Source organism: Columba livia, chromosome Z, assembly GCF_036013475.1.
Source record: "Columba livia isolate bColLiv1 breed racing homer chromosome Z, bColLiv1.pat.W.v2, whole genome shotgun sequence".
NCBI lineage: Eukaryota > Metazoa > Chordata > Aves > Columbiformes > Columbidae > Columba > Columba livia.
The window spans coordinates 46517282-46544768 of NC_088642.1; the positions used below are offsets into that span (position 1 = coordinate 46517282).

General features: G+C 38.7%; 1 protein-coding gene across 1 annotated transcript in view; it reads left to right on the forward strand.

Moving 5' to 3' along the window:
* The window catches only part of MEGF10 (multiple EGF like domains 10), a 106531-nt gene extending 79285 nt beyond the window's left edge, over window positions 1–27246 (forward strand). Inside the window, exons 14-25 of the mRNA XM_065045696.1 lie at window positions 6137–6283; window positions 7931–8065; window positions 8440–8568; window positions 11576–11704; window positions 13334–13462; window positions 15364–15492; window positions 16026–16262; window positions 17604–17731; window positions 17901–18024; window positions 19974–20018; window positions 21611–21817; window positions 22787–27246. Of these exons, the coding sequence (XP_064901768.1) occupies window positions 6137–6283; window positions 7931–8065; window positions 8440–8568; window positions 11576–11704; window positions 13334–13462; window positions 15364–15492; window positions 16026–16262; window positions 17604–17731; window positions 17901–18024; window positions 19974–20018; window positions 21611–21817; window positions 22787–22947 (1700 nt within the window). The 3' untranslated portion in view covers window positions 22948–27246. The remainder of the gene's footprint in view (window positions 1–6136; window positions 6284–7930; window positions 8066–8439; window positions 8569–11575; window positions 11705–13333; window positions 13463–15363; window positions 15493–16025; window positions 16263–17603; window positions 17732–17900; window positions 18025–19973; window positions 20019–21610; window positions 21818–22786) is intronic.
* The last annotated feature ends 241 nt before the right edge of the window (window positions 27247–27487 follow it).

The following is a 27487-nucleotide window of genomic DNA, read 5'->3' on the forward strand; positions in this document are numbered from 1 at the left end:
AAATGGGTTTTAATTAGGTTCCGTTTGAATTTAGGATTTCTGGTTTTAGTTTAAGGTCTGTTACCTAGGTGCATATCTAGATTCTTCATCGTAGACAAAAGTGACTTTGTTTGTAGGACTCCTGTTAGAAATCCTACCCTGTCTATAGTTTACATCAAGTGCTCCCTGTACAGCAGCTTAATTCTGCTTAGAAAAGCAAGAGTTAAGGCTCATGTTTTTTTTCCTGGCAATCTGACCATTCCATCACGTTCCAGGAGCCACATGACAGGATGGCACAAACAAGAAACATCCTCCCACGCAGAGGATGATGTCTGCCCCAAACACTCTCGTCCCTTGACATTTTCGCTGTATCTTATAAATAAGTTTTCTTCGTTTGGAGAGAGTGAAATAGCTGGACAGTGGAAAAGAATGAGATACATTAAAATACAAAGCAGAAGAAAGACATACAAAATGTATTCCCCTAATAGGCAATGATAATTAATTATCCTAAAAATTTATACCAACACTTTTAAGTTAACTTCCATTAAAGAGCCACCTCTACTGCCTCTCTCAGTGACCACAATTCAGAAAGCACCATGGTAACTGTTAATTTCATCCATTAATCTTATCCGTTCTGCAAGCAGCTGTGAAAATACAGTTTTTCCAAATTATCTAAAAGATCAGAGAATTCATATTCTTGCAAACTGAGATTTTGCAATAAAGCATCATAAAAAGGGAGAAGGTTTTTCTCTAGACAGTTTATCCATTACTGTACTACAGTAATGAGGCTATTACTGATAACCTATTACTGTTGTGCTTTCTTGGGTGCAGTTCTGCTGGACCTTTCTGTTTGTGAAGAGATGTCATACCGTACTGATACATGACATTTGTTACTTTTAAAATCAATTTAAAGGTTATGCAGTGCCAGGCATTATGAAATACCACGAGTCTGCTCTCTGTACCGAAACAATAGCATTGGTTTATGAAAGCGACATACGCAGTACTATCAGCCTACATTTTGGCAGCGTGCGTAGTATTTACCATATGCTACAGCAGACAGGGTGTTGGTGGCTTTTTGCTGTGCTGGACACCTGCCGACGCTAGTCAGATTGCCTATCACCAGATGTGTTGTTTCTGTGAGGAAGTGCTGTGTCTTTCCATGTGCTCCTGATATTATTTGTAAGAGGCACATTTGTTGCTGGATTATAACAGGGAGGACTGTCATCTGATACTTGCCTCACTGAAGCAAATAACCAGGTCCCTTGGGAAACACAAACTGGAATTCTCCCTTGCTTCTTAGCTTTTCATGTGTACACATTTTTTTCCCCTTTGACATAGAAGAAAAAAGGCATAAAAGAGTACTGTCATGGGTCTCCCTCACCTTAAGACCCAGAGAAGCAATCTGGTGCTGGAACGGTGTGCTGCTGGTGCCCTGGTGCACCCAAGCCAAGAACGTTTTGCAAGAACATGTGTTTCCCTCCACCTTGGCTGATTTCCCCTGGGCTCGTGAAGCACAAGGTCCCGTTGTGATTAAGTGTGCCACAAAATTAAATCATATGCGGGTACATGATAAATGGTGTATTTACTTTCCAAATTTAGTGAGATTAATTCTTCAGTAGGAGGAGGCTCGGCCTACCCTACATCTGGACTTAACTGTGTATTTATGTGGAAGCAATACCGCTCTTTTAGAAGAATGACTTTAAATCAATAGATTAAGCACATTTATTTTCTTCCTATCAAGAAGGTAAGAAAAGGAAAAGTAGTATTTTCTTGTGATTGCCTAAACCATGGTAGATGAAGAGCTCCACTGGAAAGGATGATAGCATGCAGCAACAGTATGGTCTTCAGGAAACTACCAAGGATATCTCAAAAGTGATTCTTCCACTCAGATTTGCAGATCCATATGTTTGCTTTCAAACACACAGCCCTGTGTTGACAAGCTTTTGTAGCTGGCTTCCTACCAAAACTCATGGGCACGAACTCTTTTGCTGCTACAGTGAAGAAGCAGCAGTTTGAACTTCTAGAGAAAAATCTTTGATCCTTTCATTAGCTTCTTAATTTGAGACACTTTTATTTAGTCTTCTGGCTATCTTTACGTAGGGAGCAAGGTGCTTCTCTTCCCTTAAAGACAAAGAAGGTCCTTCTAAATAGTGCCTCTGAAATTTTTCACCACTGCCATGTCCTGTTTCTCCCCTTTCTTTGGGCTGCTCATCCACTATTTGGCTGTGATGGAGGGGAGCAATTCTCACCATCAGAAGTCTCAGCTTCCTTGAACAGAAGTTGTCCAGTGTTTGTTTCTCTCAAAAATGAAGGGTGAGGTCTTGGACCATAATGGAAATATTTCATTAGCTTTAACGAAACCATGATTTCTCCAGGTTTTGAGGTCTCGATTCTTCTCTTGTTTAGGCTGTTGCATATTCAGTTTAGTTCTGACATATGGGAAGTACACCTGTATACAAATAGGTAAATAGGTTTTAATTCTGAGACACTATACTGGGAAGTCCCACATGTTGTGAAAATAAATTTTATAGCAAATACATGTTTTGTGGGGGAAAAAAAAAAAAAAAGGTAGAAAATTATTTCTGAAGCTCAGATAACTTTTTATCAGACTAATGAAAACACAAAAATCTGCAAAATAGTACTTGGTCCAATAATAAATTTGCCCAGGAAGATCGTAAGAAATAATTGTTAGATTTTTTTCCCCTTTGAGTACTGAAACAAATTAGCTCTTCGTTCATCAAACTTGGATGATTCATTGAGTCTCAGCTTAAAAATGTAGCATAGGGAGTATGTAAACACTCTGCTAGGATGGGCAGAAACACTGGTATCCCTAAAGAATTATTTACTTCATTCATGCAATTACAAATGCTGGGGGAACGCTGATTTAGATGTGAGGCCCCCAGCATAAAGCACTGGGCATTAAATGCATGAGCATTTCTTCAGAGCAGCTTAGCTGAAGTTTATCATGACCATTCAGTGATTGCCTAGCAACTTGTGAAGCCCATCAAAGAGCCCTTTGTCCATAGCTCTGGCAAAAACATTTCCTTGCAGATATCCTTATCAGTATCAAAATCAACATGAAAACTTATCAAAAGCAATTTTATTGCATAAGAGATTAATTGGAGCAATCGTAAGAAGAACACTGTTGATACCATTGTTGTAAAAGCTGAGTCTAATCTTGCTTTGTAAGTTCTAGTAAAAAAATGTTTTTTTCCTCACTGATTTCTAGCTTTTCTGTAAAAGCATGGCTTTCTTTGCTGAAAGTTCATATAAAGGATCAGAGTCTGGAAAACTAGTTCTCTTTTTTTTAATACATTAAATATTTCTAACATATTCTTTCTCAAAAATAGACATATTTGATTCTTACAGGTAAAGATGTGAAACTCAGTTACTTATTTTAAGCACCTTGTGAACTTATCTAAACAGTGGGTGAATGAAATTTAAAACTATTTTTTTAAGTAAAGACACAATAAATCACTAAATGAATTAGTGTTTATCCTTTGCTACGTTCATTCTTGACATTCACACACGGGAGTGAAATTAATTTTGCTTATGATCAATAGTGAATATAATAAAATTCCTTTTATAGTGCAACAGGAGTCATATTAGGCACTCTTTCAGTATTTTATACTGCCATAATTATTACTCAGTGATATTTGGGATACACTCTTTGTTAAATAGGGGGATATAATGCTTTACCTGACCACCTCCTCATAAGGCCTGAAAGTGGGAAACGAAAGGTAATTTTTTCAGTTTCCCCAATGGATAATTTTCTCTGATATGTACTGGAGGAACTCTTTCCTTTTTCATTTCTTAATGGTAGTTGTGGGCTCTCTCAAGTATCGTGGCTCTGTGTAGCATAGGGCCCTTTGTCTTTTCTATCCCAGTGTGCCCAGTATCACCCTTTGACACCATGCTGTCATAAAGCATCCTCTGTGCACAGATCAAGACGATATAATTGAGCCTAGTGTTGTTGCATGTCACTGGTCTACATAATCTCAGATAATGCACTATGGTAACTCTTGGCAACGGCTGACTTGTTAATAGTGACTGTTGTACACTGAACACCACGGAAACCCATCAAAATTCCGTGAAAAATGTCTTTTCTCTAGCAGAGTTCACTGAGTGAAGCTCTGTGTGATATCACAGATAACAGTCAGGCAAACAGAATGCCAAACTCAATCCTGAAATCCTCTGTGTGTGTCTGCTTGTGCTTTCACAGATTTAAAAACTTGAATTCTCAAATTTGAGAATGTAAAGCAGAGCAATCTTATGCATCTGAAATAAGTGGTCTTGTTTCTAAAAAAAAAAGCCATGATCTCATCCTGCTTATGTGCATCTCTCAGAATCAAACCAGTCTCTTTTATCTATTTATCTACAAATAGAAAGTAAGTGAAAAAGGTGACCCCAGCTACTGAGAAGCAAGTCTACACTGTCTCTCAAATGTAGATGAAGATAGGAGAATGATATTGCCTATGCAGGAAAAGATGAAAAAGTAATCATACAAGAAGTCTTTAATTTTCTGACGACAAGTTTGGTTTAGATCAGTATTAACCAATGATCATTGTACATTTAGGGCTTTTAGGTGGCCTGGGTACTGTCTTGCTGCTGGTTAGCATCTGATTCTAAAAAGCAAGTGTTTTTTCTCTTGCTGGTGTTAGCTTGTGCAATCTGTTGAACCACGTATTTGATTATTCAATCTGTTGATTGTCTTGCAGAGAAACAAACAATTTGAGAGTCTGGAGTTTCACCTTTCCTCTAAATAGAGAGTTAGTTTTTGGATATAGGCAGCTTTACAAGGTACATGCTGTAGGTGTTGAAGAATCACCTCTGCATCTGGTCTGTCAGTGAACAGTGTAATTATTTTTTAGTAATGTTCTGAACAGTAGGTTTTGCTCTTCAAAATTCAAAGATTTTTTTCTTGTCACATGTGAAACTGTTCTACTTTTTTAGGACTTTGGCAGCCAGTGAGCCTGTGGCATATTTTGCTGGAAATACTTACAAAGCAAGACATGCTTGTGGCTGCATTCAGTCCACTTTTCCCTTAGCGAAGAGCTTCATTCAGTAGAGGCACTACAATAATACTTAATTGTTAATGCAAAGTACTGTAGACACAATATGGTCTGAGTTCCACAGTGGTGCCTGCTGGCATTTAACATGCAGCGTGCTTTTTAAAAGCAGATAGTAGAAAAAACAAACAGGAAAGTTATACTGAATGTTGCTGCATTGCAAAGAGAAAAACTATCCCATGACTTGATTATTATAATTAGTGATTTCTATTATGGTTTAAGTATAGGGGTTCAGGTTGTGGCTGTTTTGTAATAAATTTTGTGACAAAAATGGTTAGACAAAGCACTGACTGACCAGCATCCTTAACACTGTTGCAGCTAAGCATTTTGGAATGTTCACATGGTGTGTTTGGAAACCCTTTGTGTGCACTACATTTTTCCATTTGGTAGAGGCTTACCAGTAATCAGCTCACCACTAATTAGAAATCATTCTGTGTCCTGCACCCCATTATTACAGAAAATTATGTCAGACCTTAAGAATTTTTACTTTCAGAAGGAAAAGTTTCTGCAATACCTTTTGTCTTGCATTTCCCTAACATAAAATTTGAAAATAAACTTTTGCTGGTTTGAAACAGCCATTATGGAGGAAGCAAAAGCCATCATTTTGCTGCATTTGAATTGCTTTCCTCTTTAATATCTCCTTATTGATACCAGTGGTGAAAGTGAGAGGAATTAAAAAGCTTTTTAAATTTTTATGTGTATAAAGGTGTTGGAAAATTATGGAACTCTTTATATTGAAGAAGGGTTGATGTTTATCTTCGTAGATCTTAAAGTATTAGTGAGCAGGAAACCTGAAGGCATCATCCCATGGAGCACTTATGTTCCATGTGAATCTGCAGAAATGCAGAATCAGCCCTTATTTACAGCTCATCAAAACTAGAATATGAAAGAAATTTACTGTTCTAGGGGAAGGCAGGAGCAGAGATGCATGTTTACCTTGTTCTGTTTTCCTAATGTTAGTGCTACTTTCAAAACAGGTTTTATGATCTGCATTTTAAAAATGAGACCTCTGAGAACCAGAAGTTCAAACTAACTATGCATAAGAGGTTTTTACAAAGGCTGACAGTTTTGTTCATTTATGGTTGCAGGTATTCACTGTGACAGTGTGTGTGCAGAGGGACAGTGGGGTCCAAATTGCTCATTGTCTTGTTACTGTAAGAATGGAGCATCCTGCTCTCCAGATGATGGAATCTGTGAGTGTGCACCAGGATACAGAGGCACTACTTGTCAGAGAAGTAAGGACAAAATAAATACTTCAAAATTTCTCTTTCTCCCTCCTCTACTTGGAATACATATTATACAATACCATAATGCTTTATTAATTGCAGTATGAAGTACTGTGAAACACTCCTTGATTGTATATTGGGTCAAAATGCATGAGTATACTGAAACAAGTGTTATCTAAAATTAACAAATGTTTCTGATTAATAGTGCATTTTTTGTTATGGTAAAACTTTTCTTCACTGTCTGTACTGTGATGTTGTCATGCACATGACTTTCAAATAAACAAATTTAGCAGGGCATTCCATTCTCAAGGCAAGCATTTCCAAATGTGGTTGATGGATGTGAATTTTGTAATGATTACTAGAAGGCAGAGGGAGAACCAGAGGAAGATGAAGTCCTAACACTCCAGGAATGGCAAGATTTCGGGCTGAAGAATGCGATTGCCTGTGACACTATTAAATCCCACATTATTGTGGCATTAGTATTCCCATATAATTTCTAACTAGCTGCAGTAATTATTCTCACTATCTAATCTCTGAAGGCCTTGCAGTTAATCAGTTAATCCAAAGGCAGACTAAGTGTAATGCTACATGTAAAAGTGTTGCCTGTGTTTTGGAACTATGCCTGTGAACTGGACAAGAGGCTTCCAGTCCAGTGGCTCTCAGAGCCCCCCTCTGATGCGTGGCCTGAAGGCTGGGAAGACAAAGGTCATACAAACAATTTGGATCCCAGTCAGAAAGTGCCTTTTCAGTAAGCAGGAAGACCTTTTTGCGCTGTTTCACTTGGAAAAGTTAATCTCTCTAGAGAGATCTGCCCACATAACTTGTATCAAGTGTATAATTAAAAGACTGAATTTTGAATGAAATTAAAATATTGAAAAGATTCCAAGTTAGTTTTCATCAGTACTAATTGCTGCTGTGCAGCAGGTATTTCTCTCGATGCATTACCTAATATTCTAATCTATCAGGAAATAAATGCCAAATGGGATTAGAGCAACAAAGAAGGAGATTTAATTCAACAGCCTTTTTCCCACCCCAGCCTTTAGCATAAGAAGTGGACAACTCTGTATTTCTTGTCTCAGGTTCTCTTAAAGTTAGGTGATGTGTAGCTGTCTGTACCATGTAATGAGTATGGTGAGTACTTAAATGAAAGGATGACTGGAAAACATTCGTATGTTTTTCTCAGTGAATTAATGTCTGTTTGTCTTCCAAGTTAGAAACATTTAAGAAGTCAAGGTCTAAGATGACCCTAGACATGTACAGATAAAGCTATCCATTCTATTTTTTTAACTTACTTGTCTTCAGAAATGCTTTAGAAGAAGTTCATATTGTAGAGGATGTAAAATGTGTAGCCAAATATGTATAATATATAAAGTACATGTACATTTCAAACCGAAGTCTAGCGTGCCCTGACAAGTAATAGAATGTCAACTAAGTCATTACGAACTAGAATATAGTAAACCCTTGATAAAGATAAGCAAATCTCCTTCCATGAGTGTAAAGCATTGACCTGTATGAAGAATAACAACCACCAGTGCAACTCTTGTGTTATTTAGAAAGCAGAACTAATTCAAAGTCAGGAATAAGTGTGCTGAAGAGTAGATCATGGCTGTATAGAAAGGGCAGGAAGCAATGACATTTTGTTCTTTCTGATTCCAGTTTGTTCCCCTGGGTTTTATGGACACCGTTGCAGCCAGACATGTCCCCAGTGTGTACACAGCAGTGGTCCCTGCCACCATATTACTGGCTTATGTGACTGCTTACCTGGATTTACAGGAGCTCTCTGTAATGAAGGTACAAGTTGTAATAAAGATTCTATGGGCTGCAGAGACCAGGCACTGTAATAATTTTTATTCTGTCACTTGGAAACTATAAAACCAAAAATAGTTTCTGTTGCAATATGTGTGGTTTATAAATTAGGAATCTTAAGCAGATTTAAACTGTTTGAATGTTTGATCCTTAAGTATGAAACCCACTGTATTCTTATTTGTACTATTTGTATAATGAGTATGCACAATGGGCTTACCAGAATTTATAATGTGTCACTTTAAGGTTATACTAAGCAATACATTTCTTGATCCTAATATCGCTTGCTTTCTCTTGAAATAAAGAAAATACAATCTTGTTCTGTTTACTAACGAGTTCTAATTCTGACAACTTGTTCTCAGTATGTCCCAGTGGCAGATTTGGCAAGAACTGCATTGGAATATGCACCTGCACCAATAATGGAACATGTAATCCTATTGATAGGTCCTGTCAGTGTTACCCTGGCTGGATTGGTAGTGACTGCTCTCAGCGTAAGTATCAGCTATTTAAATAATCTACTTTTTGGTAAAGAAGCACAGTTTAGGTCAGAAATTAGGAGTTTATGGTATATAATGAAAAGATCCTAAACTTTTTTTTGTTTCATCAGCACTACCAGAAATGCATTTGCCCTATGGTTTTTCTAGTAAGTGGGCTGCAGCATATGACAGGAGGGATTGATTTTCAGTCTTCCACTGCCCAAAGAAGAGTTGTAGAGAAGCTGGATTAGACTTATTTCAGAAGTGCACTGTGAAAAGACAAGAGTCTGTGCTCACAGGCTGCAGCAAGGGTGACTTTTACTAGGTACAAGAGAAAAAATCTTTACTGTGAGAGTAATCAAGAACAGGAACTGTCCAGAGAGGCTCTGAAGTCTCCCAATCTAGAAGAGGTTGTGAAATTATAATTCTTGAAGATCCTTTGAGTAGGATGTTGGACTCACCAATGCTAGAGGTCTCATCCAACATGAAAAAGTATGTGACCTGATGAATCTTGCATTGCAGAGGGAGTTCTTGACCTGTTGTTTGCTTGCCTGTAATTATTTAGTCTTACCACAGTAGGGCTGTGAACATCCCAGGGCTTGTATCCTCAGGATAGTCTTATGAATAACAGAGTTATTATTTTACAAATAAGAAGCTAAGGCACTGAGATAGAACGTGTTTTTTCTTACTGCAGTTGCATAGAGAGCTACTGGCAAGGCTCAGAACAAAGCCAAGATTTTCTGACACAAGTTGGAAGACCATCCTTATTCTTGTTGAACATTTTGTTAAGAAATTTTTCAGTATGACTTTTTTTTTGAGTGCCTATAACTTTCTGAAGGAGTTTTTGCTTTCTTCCTTTTATAAACATTTCACAGATAGGTGTTTTTAGTGTAATTCTGCCTCACTTGTTGAGTACTGTCTTGTCAGGCTAAACTTGAAGACTCAGTTAGTGACTTAAACTGGAGAAGGGCTAGGCCCTAATTGTATTATGTTTCATAGAGTTATTTTATTAAATAATTAGGCATTCTCCAGATGCCTTGCTGGGTCTATGCACATTACTAACGACAGGAAAAAAACATTTGGGGCAAAATTCTCACATGAAGCATGTACAGTTCCATGAGTACTAAAATCCGCATAGTCTGAAACATATACATGCCAAAATTTCAGTCAACCCCTTTTATATTACTAAAGGAAGCTATACCAGACCCTGATATGTCAAAATTCAAAAGACATTGTGCTGGGGTTTCCAGGAATGTCCGTTTCCTAATAACATGCCTCATTAGTTTATACAATTTACGGTTTGACTAGTCCAGGTTAACTGGCTCTGTACCAGTGCAATGTAACAGCTGGTCAATTTGGAAAAAAACCTTTGCTGGCTAAATTCTGTGAAGTGATTAGCATGCACAACTCAATATGATACCAAAATAAATCTTGGGCCTATTCCTGTGGAAGCCAGTATCAACAAAGGTCCCTGTTTTTATGGTAAAATAAGTAGGTAGTTGGAAGAGTAGCAGAATAGGGGTATTTAGGAGGAGGAGGGACTTACTCATTGAATCAATAACAAGAAAATGGTGCCAGCAATATGAATGGAAGCGTCTATTGAGGCTGTGCTCATGGACCGTAACAGAGGAAGTTTATTTGCTTTGTATAAAGGCCTTTCGTTCACATAGAAAATAATGATTCCATTAATTTCTTTTGGAACTAGCGACCTTTTTGAAACTTCGAACCTTTCATCTGTATGTGATTTACATTCCTTCTTAGCTGACCACTTATTTCAAACAAAAAACAATAATGAAAATCATTACAAGGCACAACTGAAGTGGAAACGGAAAAAAAACAAACTTAGTACTTTTTTTCAATACAATGTTGTATATTTCTTAATGAAGTGAAATTTGGGCAAAGATTACACTTTGTAAAAACACAGCCCCCACAGACAAGTCATTTTGCAAACATTTAAATGATTCAAGAGTTTTTATTGCTCTCAGACAGGTCTGTGGACAACCAAATCAGTACACAACAACAACGAGTCATCAGCCTTTTAAAATTTACACAGGAATAAAGCTAAGGGTTCCATGTCTGACCTCTTTCTTCTCTCCTGTGAAATACTCATGTTGTACTGCCAGAAAACTATTTTAAAATTATGCATCTCTTTACTAGAGAAACAAGTAAAAACCTCAAGATGTGAATCCTAATCAATAGAAAGGGGCTATTCTTAGCCTACCCTGTGGACTTAGTGATATTCTGACATGAAGAAAATTATCTTTTGCTGTGTCTGAATAGTAATTTGCATTTTGGAACCACTTCACTATTCTAATGGAAGCACATAGTATCAGATTCACTCACCATGGCAGTTTCACAGCAGTTGGTAAAATTCTGTCTCAAAATGTGTCAGTATGATTGTGAGTGAAAAAAATGTCCACTGTATAGATGATTACTTGTTTTTTAGAGATATAGACCCACAGAAGCAGCTGACTTAACTTGATTAAGGTATAGTCCTGATTACATGCACTGTGTTTAGGCAATTATTTAGTATCTAACAATGGAAATACAAGAACTAAGTTTAGGATTGGGTCTAAAGCTCTAGGCTGCAAGATGTGTTTCAACCTTCTCTGTTTCTTCTTCACTTTTGGGGCTTTAAAGGCTTATCCCCTTGTCTTTGCTCAATTGAACTGCTTGCAGATTGAAAAATAAATTAAGAAAGGAAATTTACATGGCTTTCTCTATGAGAAAGCTGGTATGAATGTCCTAGTTACTGAGTATCGAGTAAGTATTGTTGATTTCTTTCACACATCTAATATTTTTCAGCACTTTTAATCTAGAGCAAAATGATTCCTTGGTTTAAAAAAAAAATAAAAAAATCTGTGGCTGTTTTCTCAGAGTGGAGGAGCCCAAAAATGTGTTTAAAAGAAAAACAACAAACCTCAAATGAATGAGTGCTCACATGTGATTGTAAGCAGCTCCGTTCATAGGTATCAAGGATCTTTGACATTTGAGATTAATTAATTGTTCTGGGTTCTTCTAGCTTGCCCACCTTCTCACTGGGGACCAAACTGCATCCACACGTGCAACTGCCATAACGGAGCTTACTGCAGTGCCTACGATGGGGAGTGCAAATGTACCCCAGGATGGACTGGCCTTTACTGTACGCAAAGTGAGTGACTTCTGTTATCTTGTGTTAGTCTACGAATCAGTGACAGAATTGTCCTTCAGTGTTTTCACACTTTATTCATTGATTCCTTCCCACACTGCTGAACATTTGTTGATCAGGAAGACACAACCACATTACCTACATGGTTGCAGGGGAGGCCCCCGTATAAGCACTGGCAGAGTACTGGCCACTACATTCAGGTTCCTCTTTATCCTTCCTTCAGAAGAAGACAACTTTTGGCTGTAGATGGACATCCTTCTGGAATGGTTTGTCATATGAACATGCAGAACGAATGACCCTGACGTTCAGATGCTGCCACTGCACATGTGCAGTTCTGGCTGCAGTCTGTAGCATGAACAGTATCAGCTCTGCAGGCATTCCCCACCTTACCATCTGATACCTTCCCTTTCTGAAACATCCCCAGGAGACACTATAGCGTCAGGGACCCAGCAACCAAGACTGTAAGATAACACAGAGCTGACGGAAGCCATGAGAAAAGCATAGCTGTAGCTGTTGTCTGCTGAGGCGCAGTCTCTGTTATTACAGCAGAGTGATCATACAGTACATATCATACCTGTAATTGCTACCGCTCAGGGGCAATTGCAACAAAAGTGCTAGCTCAGCACCTCTAGTTCCAATACTGATGTAGAAGCTATTTTATTTGGAACTTAGAAACTTCACTAGACTGTGATGTTAGAATATTTTTTTCATTTTCTCTATGTGTTTTATTAAAAATACAAGCAGTGTGGTGACTGGGTGTAGGTATATGACACTCATTATATGATGGGTAAGAGTTCACACGAAGTTTAAGAAATAAACATTTGTTAGAATAGATATTGACCAAGTTGCCTTCTTATCTGTATCATATTACAGCTTCAATTTGGTTTATCTTCAATCCAGGCACTCTGACTGTCTGTAACCTGTGCACAACCATTATCTTTAAACTCAAGAAAAAGAAGACTACTGTGTTTTGCATTCAGTATTTAAATAAATTTTTCATAAAATCAGAGCTCTGCTTTTTCAACTGAATAGTGTCATAGTGGCAGGAAATAACAGATACATTATAGGGCCATATGGATGCAGCTCTGGAAGACATTCACTATACTGGTTAAGCTGTCAGCTAACATGCTTATTTTGCTTCCTGCTGGTGAATAATGACCTCTTTGCAGTGATATGTCTTCTTCATACTGAAATGGTATCTTTGTGAGGAGCTGAGATACAATATGTTTTGATTTTGTGTTGTTTTTTTTTTTTTCCGTCTTCAACTTGGTGCAGAAAATGTGTCTGAAGGTTCTTGTATCACAGAACAGACTCCTTGCTCTAATTCACAAACTCCTCTCTTTCTCCTCTTTCAAATATCTTCTTAAACCCATTTCTTTGAGCAGCCCTTCTTGCTGCCTTATTCTGAACATCTGCTGTCCACAGAGTTTCCCAGCCTCTTTTTTATGTAGTTTTTGCTAATGTGTATTTTAAACCACTTAAGGTAGATCTTGATCTACTGTTTGTAGAATTCCATGTTGAGTAGCTGGGCTAGAGAAATTACTCCTCGATAACATACCTAACCCGAATATTTGTATTCTATTTCTAGAGCAGTTGTTCCACTCCTTTTCCCTCCCACTCCTTGTCTTGCAGGATGTCCCCTGGGGTTTTACGGGAAGGACTGTGCATCGATATGCCAGTGTCAGAATGGAGCCGACTGTGACCACATCAGCGGGCAGTGCACCTGCCGCACGGGATTCATGGGGAAGCACTGCGAGCAGAGTGAGTACGGGCAGGAATTGCTCATGCCCAGTAGCAAACACAAAGCCCTGAGCTGACTCTTGTTTTGGCCAGCGCTGTGATACAGCCTCTTGACTTCAGTGGGAATTTTGATGGGAAGGACCTTTGGGAGCCGGATCTAGGCTTTTTCCAAACAGATAAAAAGCCCACAGAATTAGTTATTAAGACTGATTACGACTGGGATGCCTGTTTCTCTCAATTTGCAGCTACCTATATGAGGCATTTGTACTACATTCTACTTGCTTTGCACTTAATGCTAAAAAAACCCCAACAATTCTGTCGTGAAAGTAACAAATGAATGCAAGTAACTGTCATTAGCAGAAACCACAATGAAAACTGATAGTGAGGAAACTAAAGAAGTACCACATCAGTCCTAGTGGATAAAATTAATCTTTGCCATGTGGTTTTACAACACAATTGGATTACAAAAGCGCAAGAGATGGCATTTTGTTTTTGTATGTTTGTGATTCGTTACTCAGAAATATCAAGAATAGCGCTACTGAAATCAATGGTGGTGTAACGCTGTACAACATTAGAGGAATATTCAGGCTCATAAGCACAGAACTGTTCGTCCAGCCTTTGTTAACATTGCAGAGCGGTGCTCCCACTCTTCATGCGTTGTACCGCAGTGCAAACCAACCCACTCAACCTGCTGTTGTGAAGGTTTAAACCTGTACAGGGCTTTGCTTCTCCTGGGCAGAGGACACTGTGTGTTACCTATAGCCAGGACTGATTTAGCTGCATCTGGCTCTGAAGGGCTGTGCAGGGGCCAGGACAGCATGTGTCACACCTGGCAGCACTGTTGCAGAAGGGAGGGGAGGTTACATCCCTATAGACACACTTCATTCCCTCAGCAGTGGGTCTAGCCCCCAGCTGCAACAGGAGTTATGTTTTTAAGGCTGATCAACATCTACGGTAGAACCACTAAAAATCGGGTAGTAGATTTTTTTTTCCTAGGGGAAATACAGTTGCAGCAAAATCTGAATTATTTAGACGAATATGTTTATTTCAATGAAATAATAGCTGGCAACATGAAATTATTAGCTATTCAAATTTTCTTATTCTACTCCAATGATTTTAATGTTTCACTCCAAAAGAGCAATAATGTTTAGGAAAAGATAAACTTTTTAAGATCCTCTCTTGATGCCATGATATTAAAAAATCATCTTGAATACTTTGGCAAATCTAACTCTATTATTAAGTTTTAGAGATGTTATATTTTATCCTATAATTTGATTGTGATGATTTAACAACATTAAACTAAGTGTTTTGGTATTTCTGAATTTGAATGTCAGTTTTAAAAACTGACTTTTCATTCCAATTTGAATTTCAAAATGCCCAAATATATTATGGGATGATGGTTTTTGCCCAGCTATTGACTTCAGTGGTTAGAGTCTGGTTTTAGTGGGTGTAACCAAGAAAAGAAGAAGGTATGTAAGAATGACATTCCGCTTGAGTCTGAATTGATCAAGACTCCAGGAACATTTCTGTGGCACCACTTGTGTTATTCACCAATTGTGAGTTATACTTTGGCACTTTGTTTACATTTTGTCCATTTCATCGCTGTCTTCTGCCCTTTATTTTTTTGTTTTTCCTTGCTTATTTCACCGCCTTAGTGGCAGCAACTACACAGTAAAGGAAAATAACTTCTGAACACAGTTTCCTTCTCCTTTTCCTTCTTTCCCCCCCCCCCCCCACACACACGGAAGTTCTCTTAACAAAATCTTTTCCACAGAAGTCTACCACTAAGAAGACATTGCCATCTGCTGGCCATATACGAAAAGAAACAAATGGTGGCGCATATGGTGCTGTGGATCTGTAACACCAACACGTTTAAGAAGTAATGACTATGCCTGATTCTTATTTGCACTTCTTTTGTGCAGAATGCCCCCCAGGTACATATGGGTATGGGTGCCGGCAGATATGTGACTGTCTGAACAACTCAACCTGCGACCACATCACGGGAACATGTTACTGCAGCCCAGGCTGGAAAGGGGCCAGGTGTGATCAAGGTGAAGCCTAGATGCAATAAAATTATGGCAATTGTTTTATATAAATATCGTATTAACGTATTAAATGCCATCTTTATTTCATTCCTTAAATGAATGTGATGAGGCATGTGTGTTCAAGTCGTCCATTCTATTGAATCTATTAAATGTTCTGTAGATTTTGTAAGTATTAGATGCCTCCGTGGTAGTTTATTGGAACAAAGCTCTCAGGTGTAGATCGCATGACATGTTTTACAGTACTGTGCTGTGCTGTCCAAAGCTGCTGACAGAGCATCTGCTTTACCTGCACTGTGCTTTTGCCTAGAGAATGTTACTACTTTTTCAGCTCCATGAAAATCTGTCTTTATATAAAGAAGGTGAATGCTATTCCTTAAGGCTAGGACTGTCTTCACGTTGCTTTCTGACAAAGTCTATTTCGGAATTATTACATCCAGTGAAATTAGCAGGTAGATTTAGAAGTGAACTACTGTCTTCTGCTCCTGACATATAAGCCTCTGAATTTATGCCACGTATTTTCATTTCTTCTTGTATTTCAGCTGGTGTAATTATAGTGGGAAACTTGAACAGCTTAAGCCGTACCAGTGCTGCCATCCCTGCTGATTCCTACCAGATAGGGGCCATAGCAGGCATCATCATTCTTGTCCTGATTGTGCTTTTCCTGCTAGTGCTGTTCATCATTTACAGACATAAGCAGAAAGGAAAAGAAACAAATATGCCTGCAGTGACCTATACCCCTGCTATGAGGGTCATCAATGCCGATTACACCATTTCAGGTAAGTGACAGTTAGAACACATCTTTTTCTCTCCATGTCTTGACTTTGTGCTCTTTTAGCAGAGCTCTGCAGGCGTTCAAATCTGCACCTAACAGGGCTTGAATGTGCATGTTTCAGCTTTTGGCATTAGTGAGGGCTGCTGTGAGCAGGAACGTATTCCATTTCAAAAAGAGTATCTGCAGATCTGCCTTGGAAGCCTTCCTGGAAAGACAGGCAGGAGGGGCTTTCCCTCTTGGAAGAAGAAGGCTGAGACTCTGATCTCAAGTGCCTTTGGCAGGAGAGCGGCCCCTGAGACCACACTGGCAGTGGTGCTGGTGAAGTGCCACACGAGACCGGTGGGATGCGATGATAGACTTGTGTGCTTACCTTTTATCTGCCAGAGACAGTTCAGCTGAGTTCAGAAGGATGCTGGCCCAGCGTCTACAGCTGCTTAGTTTGTTCTGCATCACAGTCTTTTAATCTGTGCTTTTGATACTCTGAAGGTGGCTTACCCTGGTAAAATGTGTCAATTGTAAGGAACAAGTGACCATATACCTTGCTTTATTGTGTAACATTTTGCACCCTCAAATGTTTTTCTGCATTAAACAGTTGCAGAAAGGACATTTCTGTTCCTCTGTGCCTATTTTTAAACAGAACTGTGGAGTGTGGCAAAAGAAGATTTCTACTGAGATGTTGAATTCAATGCCAACAGCTTGAATACAGAAAGACTGCTACAGATGTGGCAAATCAGAATTTCTCACTAGCTGTGGCAAGATTTTGTAGAGAGGCAGAGAGCAGAGTGGCTCCAGTTTGAAACAAATGAAGGCAAAGAGCAATGTTCCTAAAACAAAAGAGGAGTTTTGTTCAGCCTGTGGAAGTGCATGTGAGTTGAGATGCAATGGGTACCTGAAAGTGGAGGCAGTGCTGTCTTTTGCACACAACTCTTAAGGAAGGCAGCAGGTAAAGAAGCCAGAATAAACAGTTGCCAGAGACAAGAGAGGTGTATCAGCAAAAGTGGCGGTTCTCTTGAAGCACCAGAAAATGTTGCTGTGAACTCGATGGTAAAAGTGTCTATATTGGGACAACACTATGACTACAGAGGTAGAAGAGAGCAAGGGACCACAGCAGAAAGAGAAGTTAGCAAGTAACCCTTGTGAACGCTCTTTGCTGAAAGTGAGGACATGACTAGTCAGTTATTGCTCTGTATCTCTAATTTCTTTAAATGAATGCAAGATTTTTACGTTTTTATTCCAAGAAACTCTAGATCAGGTTCTGAAATAGTGCAGCACTGTCAAAAAACATCCAAAGAAAGAAATGCCATGTTAGTTTTAGTTGCTTATTGTCCTTTATTTTTCTTTTCAGAAACCATCCCTCACAGTAATGGTGGAAATGCTAACAATCACTATTTCTCTAACCCTAGTTATCATACTCTAACTCAATGCACTACACCACCTCCTGTCGACAACATGGACCGACTGACCATGGCAAAGGTAAAACATAAACATCTGGATGTTTCTGTCTCAATTAGTCTTTGGTTTCTTTTACCTTCTCCTCTAATATTTCATATTTGGTGGTTTTTTGCTTTCCCTGATTGCCACCTGGGAATTCAGCAACTTCCCATCGGTTTCAGTTTTTATTACCCATCTTTCTTTGGAATAGGCAAAAAACAATCAGCTGTTTGTGAACCTTAAAAATGTGGAACCTGGAAAACGAGGCACTGTCATGGACCACACGGGAACACTGCCTGCAGACTGGAAACATGGTGGCTACCTCAATGAGCTTGGTAAGGGGAAAGAGAGGAGGAGAATGTGAGTGTTATTCATTGCCTTTGGGATGGATGGGAAAGCAGGGATGTTTCCCTGTCTCTCCACTCAGCGTAATGCCAGGCTTGTGAGACTGTGTGTGAGGTTCAGGGTTATGGGTTTGACCTTTCTTTAAGGCCATACCCTTAGAAATAAAAAAGTGACTCCTTGTGGGGAATGGTAAATCAGTCTGATGCCCAGTGCAGAACATGAGATGCAAAATAGTCCTGTCTTATTTTTCTAAAAAGATTTGCTTATCGATTGGTTTCATAAAACAATAGGTATTGTACAATAAGGGTCTGCTTTGACAAAAGTACATATTCTTATTAATAAAGTAGAGGCTGCATATATTATGGGTTGTTTTGTTTGTTTGTTTTTTATGTTTAATTCTCACCAAATGGTGTCAGTGCTTTAAGATCTAGTTTCTCATCATCTGAGCTGCTTCAGGTGTAAATTCTAGGAGCATCTTCCAAGCTAAGCCTTCTGTTTGCTAAAAGACCTTAGGAGAAAAATTTCTTAAAAGACCTTAAGGAGAAAAATGTCTGGGTGGTGAGAGTTGCTGTATTCTGCTTGATGCCATCTTTTGCTGTTTCTTCATCCTTTCCCGATCTCATGCATTCCAAAAGAGCTGGTTTGCATTAACCATATTTCTGACCAGTGAAATCCTTAAAAGGGACTTTCAGTGCCTGTATAATTTAGATCGGTTAATTACCTTCATTTCTGGTCCTTATCAGTATCAGATTCTGGGAATCAGAACAACAGTATGCAGTATCATTTTTTTCTTCCTGCTCACCCCCAGTCTTGATCGAACCACAATTCAGGCTCAGATCTATTTTTTCTTAGAAAAGGTTTCAGTCATAATGCTTAACGCTCAGCTTCCCATTTTCTTAGGGCATTTGCATTAGTACTTAAGACTCCTAAGAGATGCTGGCTGTGGGTGATTCTAGAGGACTGGATGAATGATGACAGTATGTTGGTTTTATAGAAATCAAATGGGATTACTTGAGGCGCTCTGGGCTGGTGAGCCGGGCATTAGTCTTAGTAAAAACAACAGAACAGCTGACATGAGATCTAATACATAAAGATGGGTGGGAATAAAATGAGTTGGTTTAGGTCTCCTCAAATAACATGATTTTGTTCTTGGAAACTCTGAAGTTTATTTATAGAGATATTGTATAGATAAAATTATTTTAGGCTTTTGTGAGGCTTTTAGCATAGTACCCCAATACAATCTGTTTAAAAAATTAACACTCCGTAATATAAATCAGAGCTATTTGAATGAATTAATGACCAAGTTAAGTGCCAGGTCTCTGAAGACAGTTGTCAGGCATTGTTCATTGCTGATGTTTCTATTGGGGAGAGAAATCTGTTACTAACAGACAATTGCAAAGCTGTAAACTTAGGCACTAGGTGTTCAGGCCATTTCTGCAGGACAAGGAACTGGGACAGAGTGACCTTGGCCAACACAATGGGAGTGATGAACTTTGGAAGCAAAGTACCAAGAATTGGAGTGAACTTTGCATACCCTGAGATTCTTAGGTCAAGATGGGATGACTTTCTGGTGGATATGGTTTAACCAGACAAAAATTATACTTTAATTAAACAGCAGTTATTAGGCTCATTCTAGAGTAACTGGTGGAAACATAACAGCCTGTGACATATGTGAGCTCAAATGAGATAATTGAATGGCCCCTTATGACCTTAAGCACCTTCCCTATTCAGGAAACCACTGTTTGAAAAATCTGCAAGCAAACAGTAACAATGCTTCTGTATCCTATACTGGGCAGTTTCACAGTGCTTATAAAAGAATTAATCTGCTAAGGTAGAAATTGGTAGAAATCCAAAGCAATTTTTAAAGCTTTGGAAACCAATATCTAATAACATGTCTTTGATTTTAAAACTACTCTGTTTTTTATATCATTTTTCTCAGGTGCTTTTGGACTTGATAGGGGATATTTGGGAAAGTCATTGAAAGGTGAGTTTGTTTTCTGATCTATTTAGATGAAATGATGTAAATATTCAGTTTACTCTTCCAAATTATCTTTGATTTCTGTGTGAAGATAATATAAAATAATTTTGGACTAAATTATTCCCAGCCACTGAATCAATGCATGAAGTTCATTTGTTAGTTTTTCTTTTTTGAAGAGAGGGTTTATAAACCAAGCAAAACAAAACAAAACAAAACAAGCCTCTGTAAGTCCCCTGTGTGGCACATACATCAAATGTCTCTGTAATGGCTGGGTTATGAAATGGCTCTAGAGAGCACAAGGGACATGGCCCTTGAATTCAGCCTAGTGAGACAGGTAAGGATGCATGCTGCCTCTGATGAAAAGCTTTAAAAGAGGGTCAATTCCTCTTGCAACTGGCATGGTCAATATAGGACTGCATGACGACGAGCCTGCAGTGCTTCACCACATTTACTGCAGGCCTTTGGGAAGGATAAAAAAGCATTAATACCTAGAGAGGAATTAAAAGCTTCAGAAATTCAGGGTAGTGCTGATATTTCTGGTCTTTTGAATGATCCAGTTTTCTCATCAGACTTTATACTGGTGTGTGTCACTATTTTTGTTACATGAGGCAAGAGTGATTGGAATTCCTGGGCATCCAAACAATGAAAAATGCCTGGCAAAGTCCATAGGAATAGTGAGTTAAATATGTAGGCAAAAGCAGCTGGTTTGTCACCTGTTGTATAATACAGAACAATTAAGATGAAGGAGTGATCGAACCGCCGACATGTTTACCATGGTCAGTCTCGTGCTGGGTACCCGGGGCTGGGAACAAGCTGAGAAAGTCTCAGCTCTAAAGCTTAAATAACACAACATATCACCAAAAAAAAAAAAAAAAAGAAAAGAAAAGAAAAAAGAAAACAGCAACAAAACAAACAAACAAACCAACCAACCAAAACAAAACAACCCCGAAACACCCACAGAGAACAAAGTAACACAGACACCATAAAATATCTTCCCAGCTTAAGAAAATACATCTCTTAAACTAGTTATTTAGCCTTCAGTTAAATCCTGAAATGACAAGCCATGTGATGATTCCTTTTCAGTTCTCCTACGTGCGCATTACAGAATCTTGTAAAAAGCTGGTTACTCTTCTAGTGTGGCTGCGTATTCAGACCTTGTACCAGCTAAACCATCCCTAAAAATCACCTTACCATCTGCCTAGACATTGCTACTGGGAGCAAGCTTAGATCACTTATTTTAACAGTGTCCTGAGTTCAGCACTTGGAAGGGCAGAAAGTATTCCGAAGTGCCTCTTAAAAACTGATTCTACACATTATCTGTATTTAATGCTAGCTACTATTTTACCCAGAATTGAAGGTACTCAGACTTTGCAACAGGAATTTTCTGATGGCAAGACCAATACTGTGAAAGAGCAGGGCAGTAAAGGTGCTTTCATTAATTGCTGTGTAACGATGTTGAAGTGTTAGGACTGGTTTCCGTTTAGATATTAATTTATGAGTGACTTTTTAGAACTCAAAAGAAAAGAATACTGTGTTAAGTAGCAATGTCCATAGGATGTAGCATGCTTGAGAGAAATAGATGCTTTTCCTTTCTGCAGATCTAGTGAAGAATTCAGAATACAATTTAAGTAATTGCTCACTGAGTAGTTCTGAGAATCCATATGCTACTATAAAAGACCCACCGGCTCTTGTACCAAAAAGTTCAGAATGTGGATATGTTGAAATGAAATCACCAGCACGCAGGGACTCCCCCTACGCTGAGATCGCTGGCTCTACTTCTGCCAATAAGAATGTTTATGAAGTCGGTAAGTACAACATCTACTTTGAATGTTGAAGGCTAAGAACCAAGAACACATGACTTTTTAATCTTTTGACCCGTTTAATCAAACACATGAAAAAACACTGAAAAAAATGATGATGCATTCAGATTTTATTTTCTGTTCAAAGGCTGTAACAACAATCTCATTCTTTTGAGCTAAGTGGTGTAATTCACAAGAACAGAGTGAAATACCTTCATCTGTGTTCTGTAACCTAGACGTACCTCTGAATTGCCCCGATTTGAAAGGCTTTCTTTAAAGAACAGCATCATATGAACTTAGCATTTGGTTGCAGTGTAATTCAACTCTACATTAGGCTGTTAAGTACTGAACGCAGCTGGAGTAAGTCTATGAGAGGGACAAAAGACATGTTTCCTCTTCCTGACCAGAAAAAAAGCAGCACCTTCACCCACAGACATACAATTTCGTTCACATGTGCCCCATCTAGTTACTGTATTACTGTAGCTGCTGTAGTTACAGAAAACTTTCAGGTCTTGTAGAATGGTAGTTAACCTAATGGTCTCTGGAATGGAATAAAGTGTATGTCACATGTCATAGGATACCATTTTCCTTTTCTGTCCCCTATTAGAGATTCCTCTGAAATCTATCAATATCTCCGTTGTGTTTCTGAGGATTTTTATAAAATCTTTATTAAAAGCCCCAAATTTGGGCTTTCTTTTAGCTTGTCCACACAAAACGAACAGATGCTGGTCCACTTGCTTCTGTCAGTAGATACGCTCATGGCAGGGCACTGATGCAAGCCCGCTGGTGTAACCTAGTGTGAAGCCAAAACACCTCAATATCAGCCTTTGTTGCTATGCCTGTGTTTCAGCACTCAATCATTAGATTGAAGCAGAAAGGAGAGGATATTTTGTCATGCACACTGAAATGAAAGACAGTCTTTGCCTTCTGTTTGCCGCTTCTAGTGTTTCTTGTATGTGCTCTCTTTTGTCACAGAACCTACGGTGAGTGTTGTCCAGGGAGCATTCAGCAGCGGTGGACGTTTCAGCCAGGATCCTTACGATCTTCCAAAAAACAGCCATATTCCATGCCATTATGATTTGCTACCAGTTCGAGATAGCCCCACAGCCTCTCCGAAGGAGGTCAGCAGTGAATGACCCCAAAAGCTGATGTGTAGCACAGTGGGACTCTCAAGGGGCAAAGTGGCATGGTTGTGCTCCTCCCTAAGGTTTAACATCGTATTTGGCTCCTAATCTGTCCAGCAGACAATTGCTGTACATTAAACAGAATCTCAGCATGAGGTTTGTATTGTATATACAAGTGACAGATGGACAAATGCCACACTCTGGGGATCCTGATAATTCTTTTTTTTCGTGGCAGTGAGTTTTATAGAAACAGGTATGCAACACATTTATACTGTAATATAGTGGCTTAAACATATTAGTTAGCAGATCAGTTTTGATAACATCCCATTTCAGTGACTTTAAATATAGACTTCACGTTTGTCATGTTTCAGAACAGAAATATTCCCAGGACAGTGCAGTTTACCAAATACCACTTCATACAGGTAATCCGATTCACTAGTTTTGTAGAAGAGAAACTGCTTTGCCAAATTTTACCTTCCATTCTGATCTTTAGTCAGGACATATTAAGAAACAAGACCTGCTGGGGATAAGTAAGCACAATACTAGAGCTGTTTGGGAAATGCACCATCAGGCTTTTTTTGTCCATTACTGGTGGTGTGTGTACTTTGCTTGAATAGTTTTGGAGATGAAAGCATTGCATACATCAATATTGTATGATGCCTCAAGATCTCTTGGTACTGGAGACCCAGCACCAGCCTTCAACAAATCTTTCGCTACAGTCAACTCCATATGTTGCAGTTCTGACTACTGTTTCTGCCATACACAACTAATAATCCATAACATATCAGTAATTGCTTCATAAAATATGTCAATTCAATCAGTTTATTTTTGACACCATGGACTGATTATATAAGGAGTGGACAAAGGTGATGACTGCTGTAAATCTTAATTGCAAGGAAAGGTTTACATTTTATAAACAGGTAGTAATAATGACTGTAATATAGGATAAAAATAGTAAAGTGCTCTGATTTTTTTTCATAGAAATAACTAAGCAATCTCTGTGCATACTTGCTAAAAAAGCACCTTTTCTTTTTTATAGTTGATGTAGGGAAACACATGCTTAAGCTGGTCTTTTGCATTGCTAATAATGTGACACATGTACCCCCCAGTCTTCATTAACTTGTGTCTCCATTTTTACACCGTGTGTCTGTGTTTCTAGAGATCTAGCTTGTCAGTGCAAAAATATTCTTCACCATGTCCATTTATTTTGCATTTTTGCCAACTGGCCTTTATTTTGTCTGATGAAAGGGACCTCTGGGCAGAGGGAGAGGATTAAAGTAAGAATTCATGTCATACTGATGTCTGTCAGAGGTGTTTAGCTAATACATCACAGTTGATTAATTAATTGCGAAAAAAAACTCAAGGTGTTTTTGTCTAGGATAATAACAGGAATGCAGAAATAAAAAACGGTCCCTCTTTTATGTATAGCTTATTCTGTTGACTGTATGGATGGAGTCCATCTTTCCAAAAAGCTCCTTTATCTCCCTCCAAAACAGTCTGTTACGAGCTGCACATTTCAGTGGAAATTAAATTTGTCAAGGTATCCATCCATTGAAGCAAAATTGTCCCTCAGACACATCGGCCTAAAAATTTAATGGTTGATAGGGACCCGACATTCTCTTTCAGTGGAAAGTTACCTTTAGGAACGTAAACATTATGTCGCAGTATGACCTCCAGCTGCTGCTGCTGCCAGTGATGCTACCCACTAACATGCTTGTAACATCAACAAAACAGGCTTTTTCACCCTGCCCTGGTGGAAACTCTGCAGCTTCTTGCGAATAGATTGCCTTGAGGCTCGGTATATCCCCGATTGATGAGGAAAGGATACAGACGGTTGCATCCCATGGCATGTAACGGCAGGCACTAGTCGTCTTCTTTCTGTGTTAGGGTCCCATTTTGGCACATGAGACCTGTGACACGCCCTAACAATGCAAAGGGCAGTTGATCGGTCAAGAGCTTGGTACATTTGCCGTCTGGCTTAGCCCAGGGAGTGCCAAGACCGTTTTTATCTTGAAGTCAGGGCTGCAATACAGTCTGAGACAAGGAATGGCCGCTACTGTGACAGCACTGATAGATTCCTAAGAAAATCTCAGCCAGTTGCCTTTGGAATACTAAATGTGGCAGAGGATTAACTGGAGGAAAAACTGAAAGAACTTCTGGAAGCCTTTTAAAAAGGAACTCCAGAGCTGAAATGGAAATAAAATTTGCTTTTATTTGTTGTCACTGAAGTGGTGACAAATGAGAGATCTGCATCTGAAGATGTTGTTGTGGACATGCTCAAGCCTGGGAAAGTATGTGCCTGTGTAAGTGCCCCAGAATATCCTTGGTTCTTGCTGGCCATGAGCACTGTCTGTTTGCAATTCCTTGGGCATTTCTTGTATATCCTTGCAATAAATGATTTGATTAGTTTTGGATTTTGCAAGTACAGAAATTAACGACAAGACTTCAAAAGTCAGTTACCATTGAATCCCTCCGTAAGACAAAGTATTGATTGGGTTTGTGTGTGTATAGATAACATGTAGTGCTACTGGTATATACACGTGTTTGTACTGTGTGAAAGAGACTTTAAAATAAAACCTTTCTTCTCTGAAGCCATGAATAGCAAATGCTGTATTTAGCAATTGTGAGCTCACAAAAAATTATTTTCTTACTCTGTGTAAACTTTGGAGATCACCAGCTAAATTAACCTTCATAACATAAACAGTTCTCTTTATAAGGAAAAATGAAGAGCTGAATAAATTATATTTGTTTGAAACTTTTGAGTCTATCACATATTCTCAAGTGTTGCATTCAGCCAAATACTCCTGAAAACAGATGAGTTTCTGATAATTCTGCCTATTGTGCATATTCTATATAGACATATTACCAAAGTCCGTCTTTCTAGATGTGGGCAGAACTCCTGCTGTGTAGTCAGCAAAAGCAATGTCTGCATCCAAGCCAGATTTACGATACATACAGATCAGGTAAACGACTTGTGAATTTACTTCAGTGAATGATCCTTGGTAGACACTCAGAAAACAGATTTCATGCAGGGGTCATACATTCTTGCTAAATGACAGCCGTGTATCTTTCCAGAGCAAAAAAGCACCTGGGATTTCCGTGACCAGTCCTGCTGCCTCCTGTACTGCTGGGAAGGCTTGCTCTGGAGTACAATCTGCTGTCAATTTAAGAGATCCCCAAAGCAATCCTCATGACTGTCACATAGCCCTTTTTCTACATCCCAGTATGCTCTTTAGGGAACTTAAATATTTGTGAACGTGCATACTACATTGTGGTGAGAACTTAATAAGCAAGTTGGGACAATAATGTTAACGAATGCCACCTACTCAGAGAATTGGGTTCCCTACAGGTGGGAACGGAAAGAGATGCCTTGCCTCTGTATGTTTCTGTGACAACAGTGAGAAACATAGCATTGAAATGGAGCTAGCTATCCCTTAGCAACCTGTTAGCAGTTTAATAAAGTGCAAAAAGCCGCACAGTGTTAATACCTGATTTTAAAATACGTAGTGAGCATAAACTTTAGCTTTTAAATAATGCAGGCATATTAATTCTGGTCATTTAGAAGCATAATGAACCTCAAGGCTTTTTACTGTATCAAAGATTTTTCATCACAACACACTGTTACACATAAACTTTGTCCTTATCTTGATATTCCCAGAGGACTCCCGTAAATTTGGATTGGAGATGCACATGGGAAAGAATACTTTGTACTCATACTTTCTGCTGAGACAATCTGCAGAGTCAAGTTAATATTGAAGTGAAGTTAGGATAAAACAAAATCAAAAGTGAGGAATGTGTTTTTTAGAACATACTGGATTTTCCAAGTACTGTGACTCCCACTTTTTTATTAGGTATGTTTCTGAATAATAATCCTTATACTGGAGCTCTAAAGTCCAGAGTGAAGAATACAGAGCTAATTTTGACAAAAATGCTTTCTATTAAAGACTGTATATATAGTAGTTTAAATGACTGAAAACAAATGAGTGCATGTTCATTAATTACTGTACAGAAAATCCTGTCATTTGGTACACTCACACTAGTGCTAGAGCACTGAACCTATCTCTTCTCTATTCAGTTTTTTAGCCCAGAGGACTTCACTTTGATATGATTGATCTGTAATATATTTTTAAAGAAAACCTTTCAAGTATGCCTGGCTTTTTTTCTTAGCTGTAACAAAAAAGTGTTTTGTTGTGAAAATATATCTATTTTCCAAAGATGACTGACGTTCATCCCTCTGTCCTTCACTACCATTTATTTCACTTCTCATACTTGCAGGTTAATGTAATAAAGTTTCTAATGAAAGATGGGAAATGCTTTGAAATGTTTTCCTTTGTTTCTCATTTGCTTAGGATGGATCTTGAAATAGGATGGGAAATATAAAACTGTTGTGCCTGCCCATGCTGGACCACCAAGTAACGTGTTAACATTTTATTTTCCCTCATACAGAAGGCAAGTAGTTCATGAGATGCTTCCTGGAAGATCAAGGCTGATTTTTAACTGCTGAACTTCTATGATTACTGTCTGTAAACTGGACTATGATTCTGTAAACGGG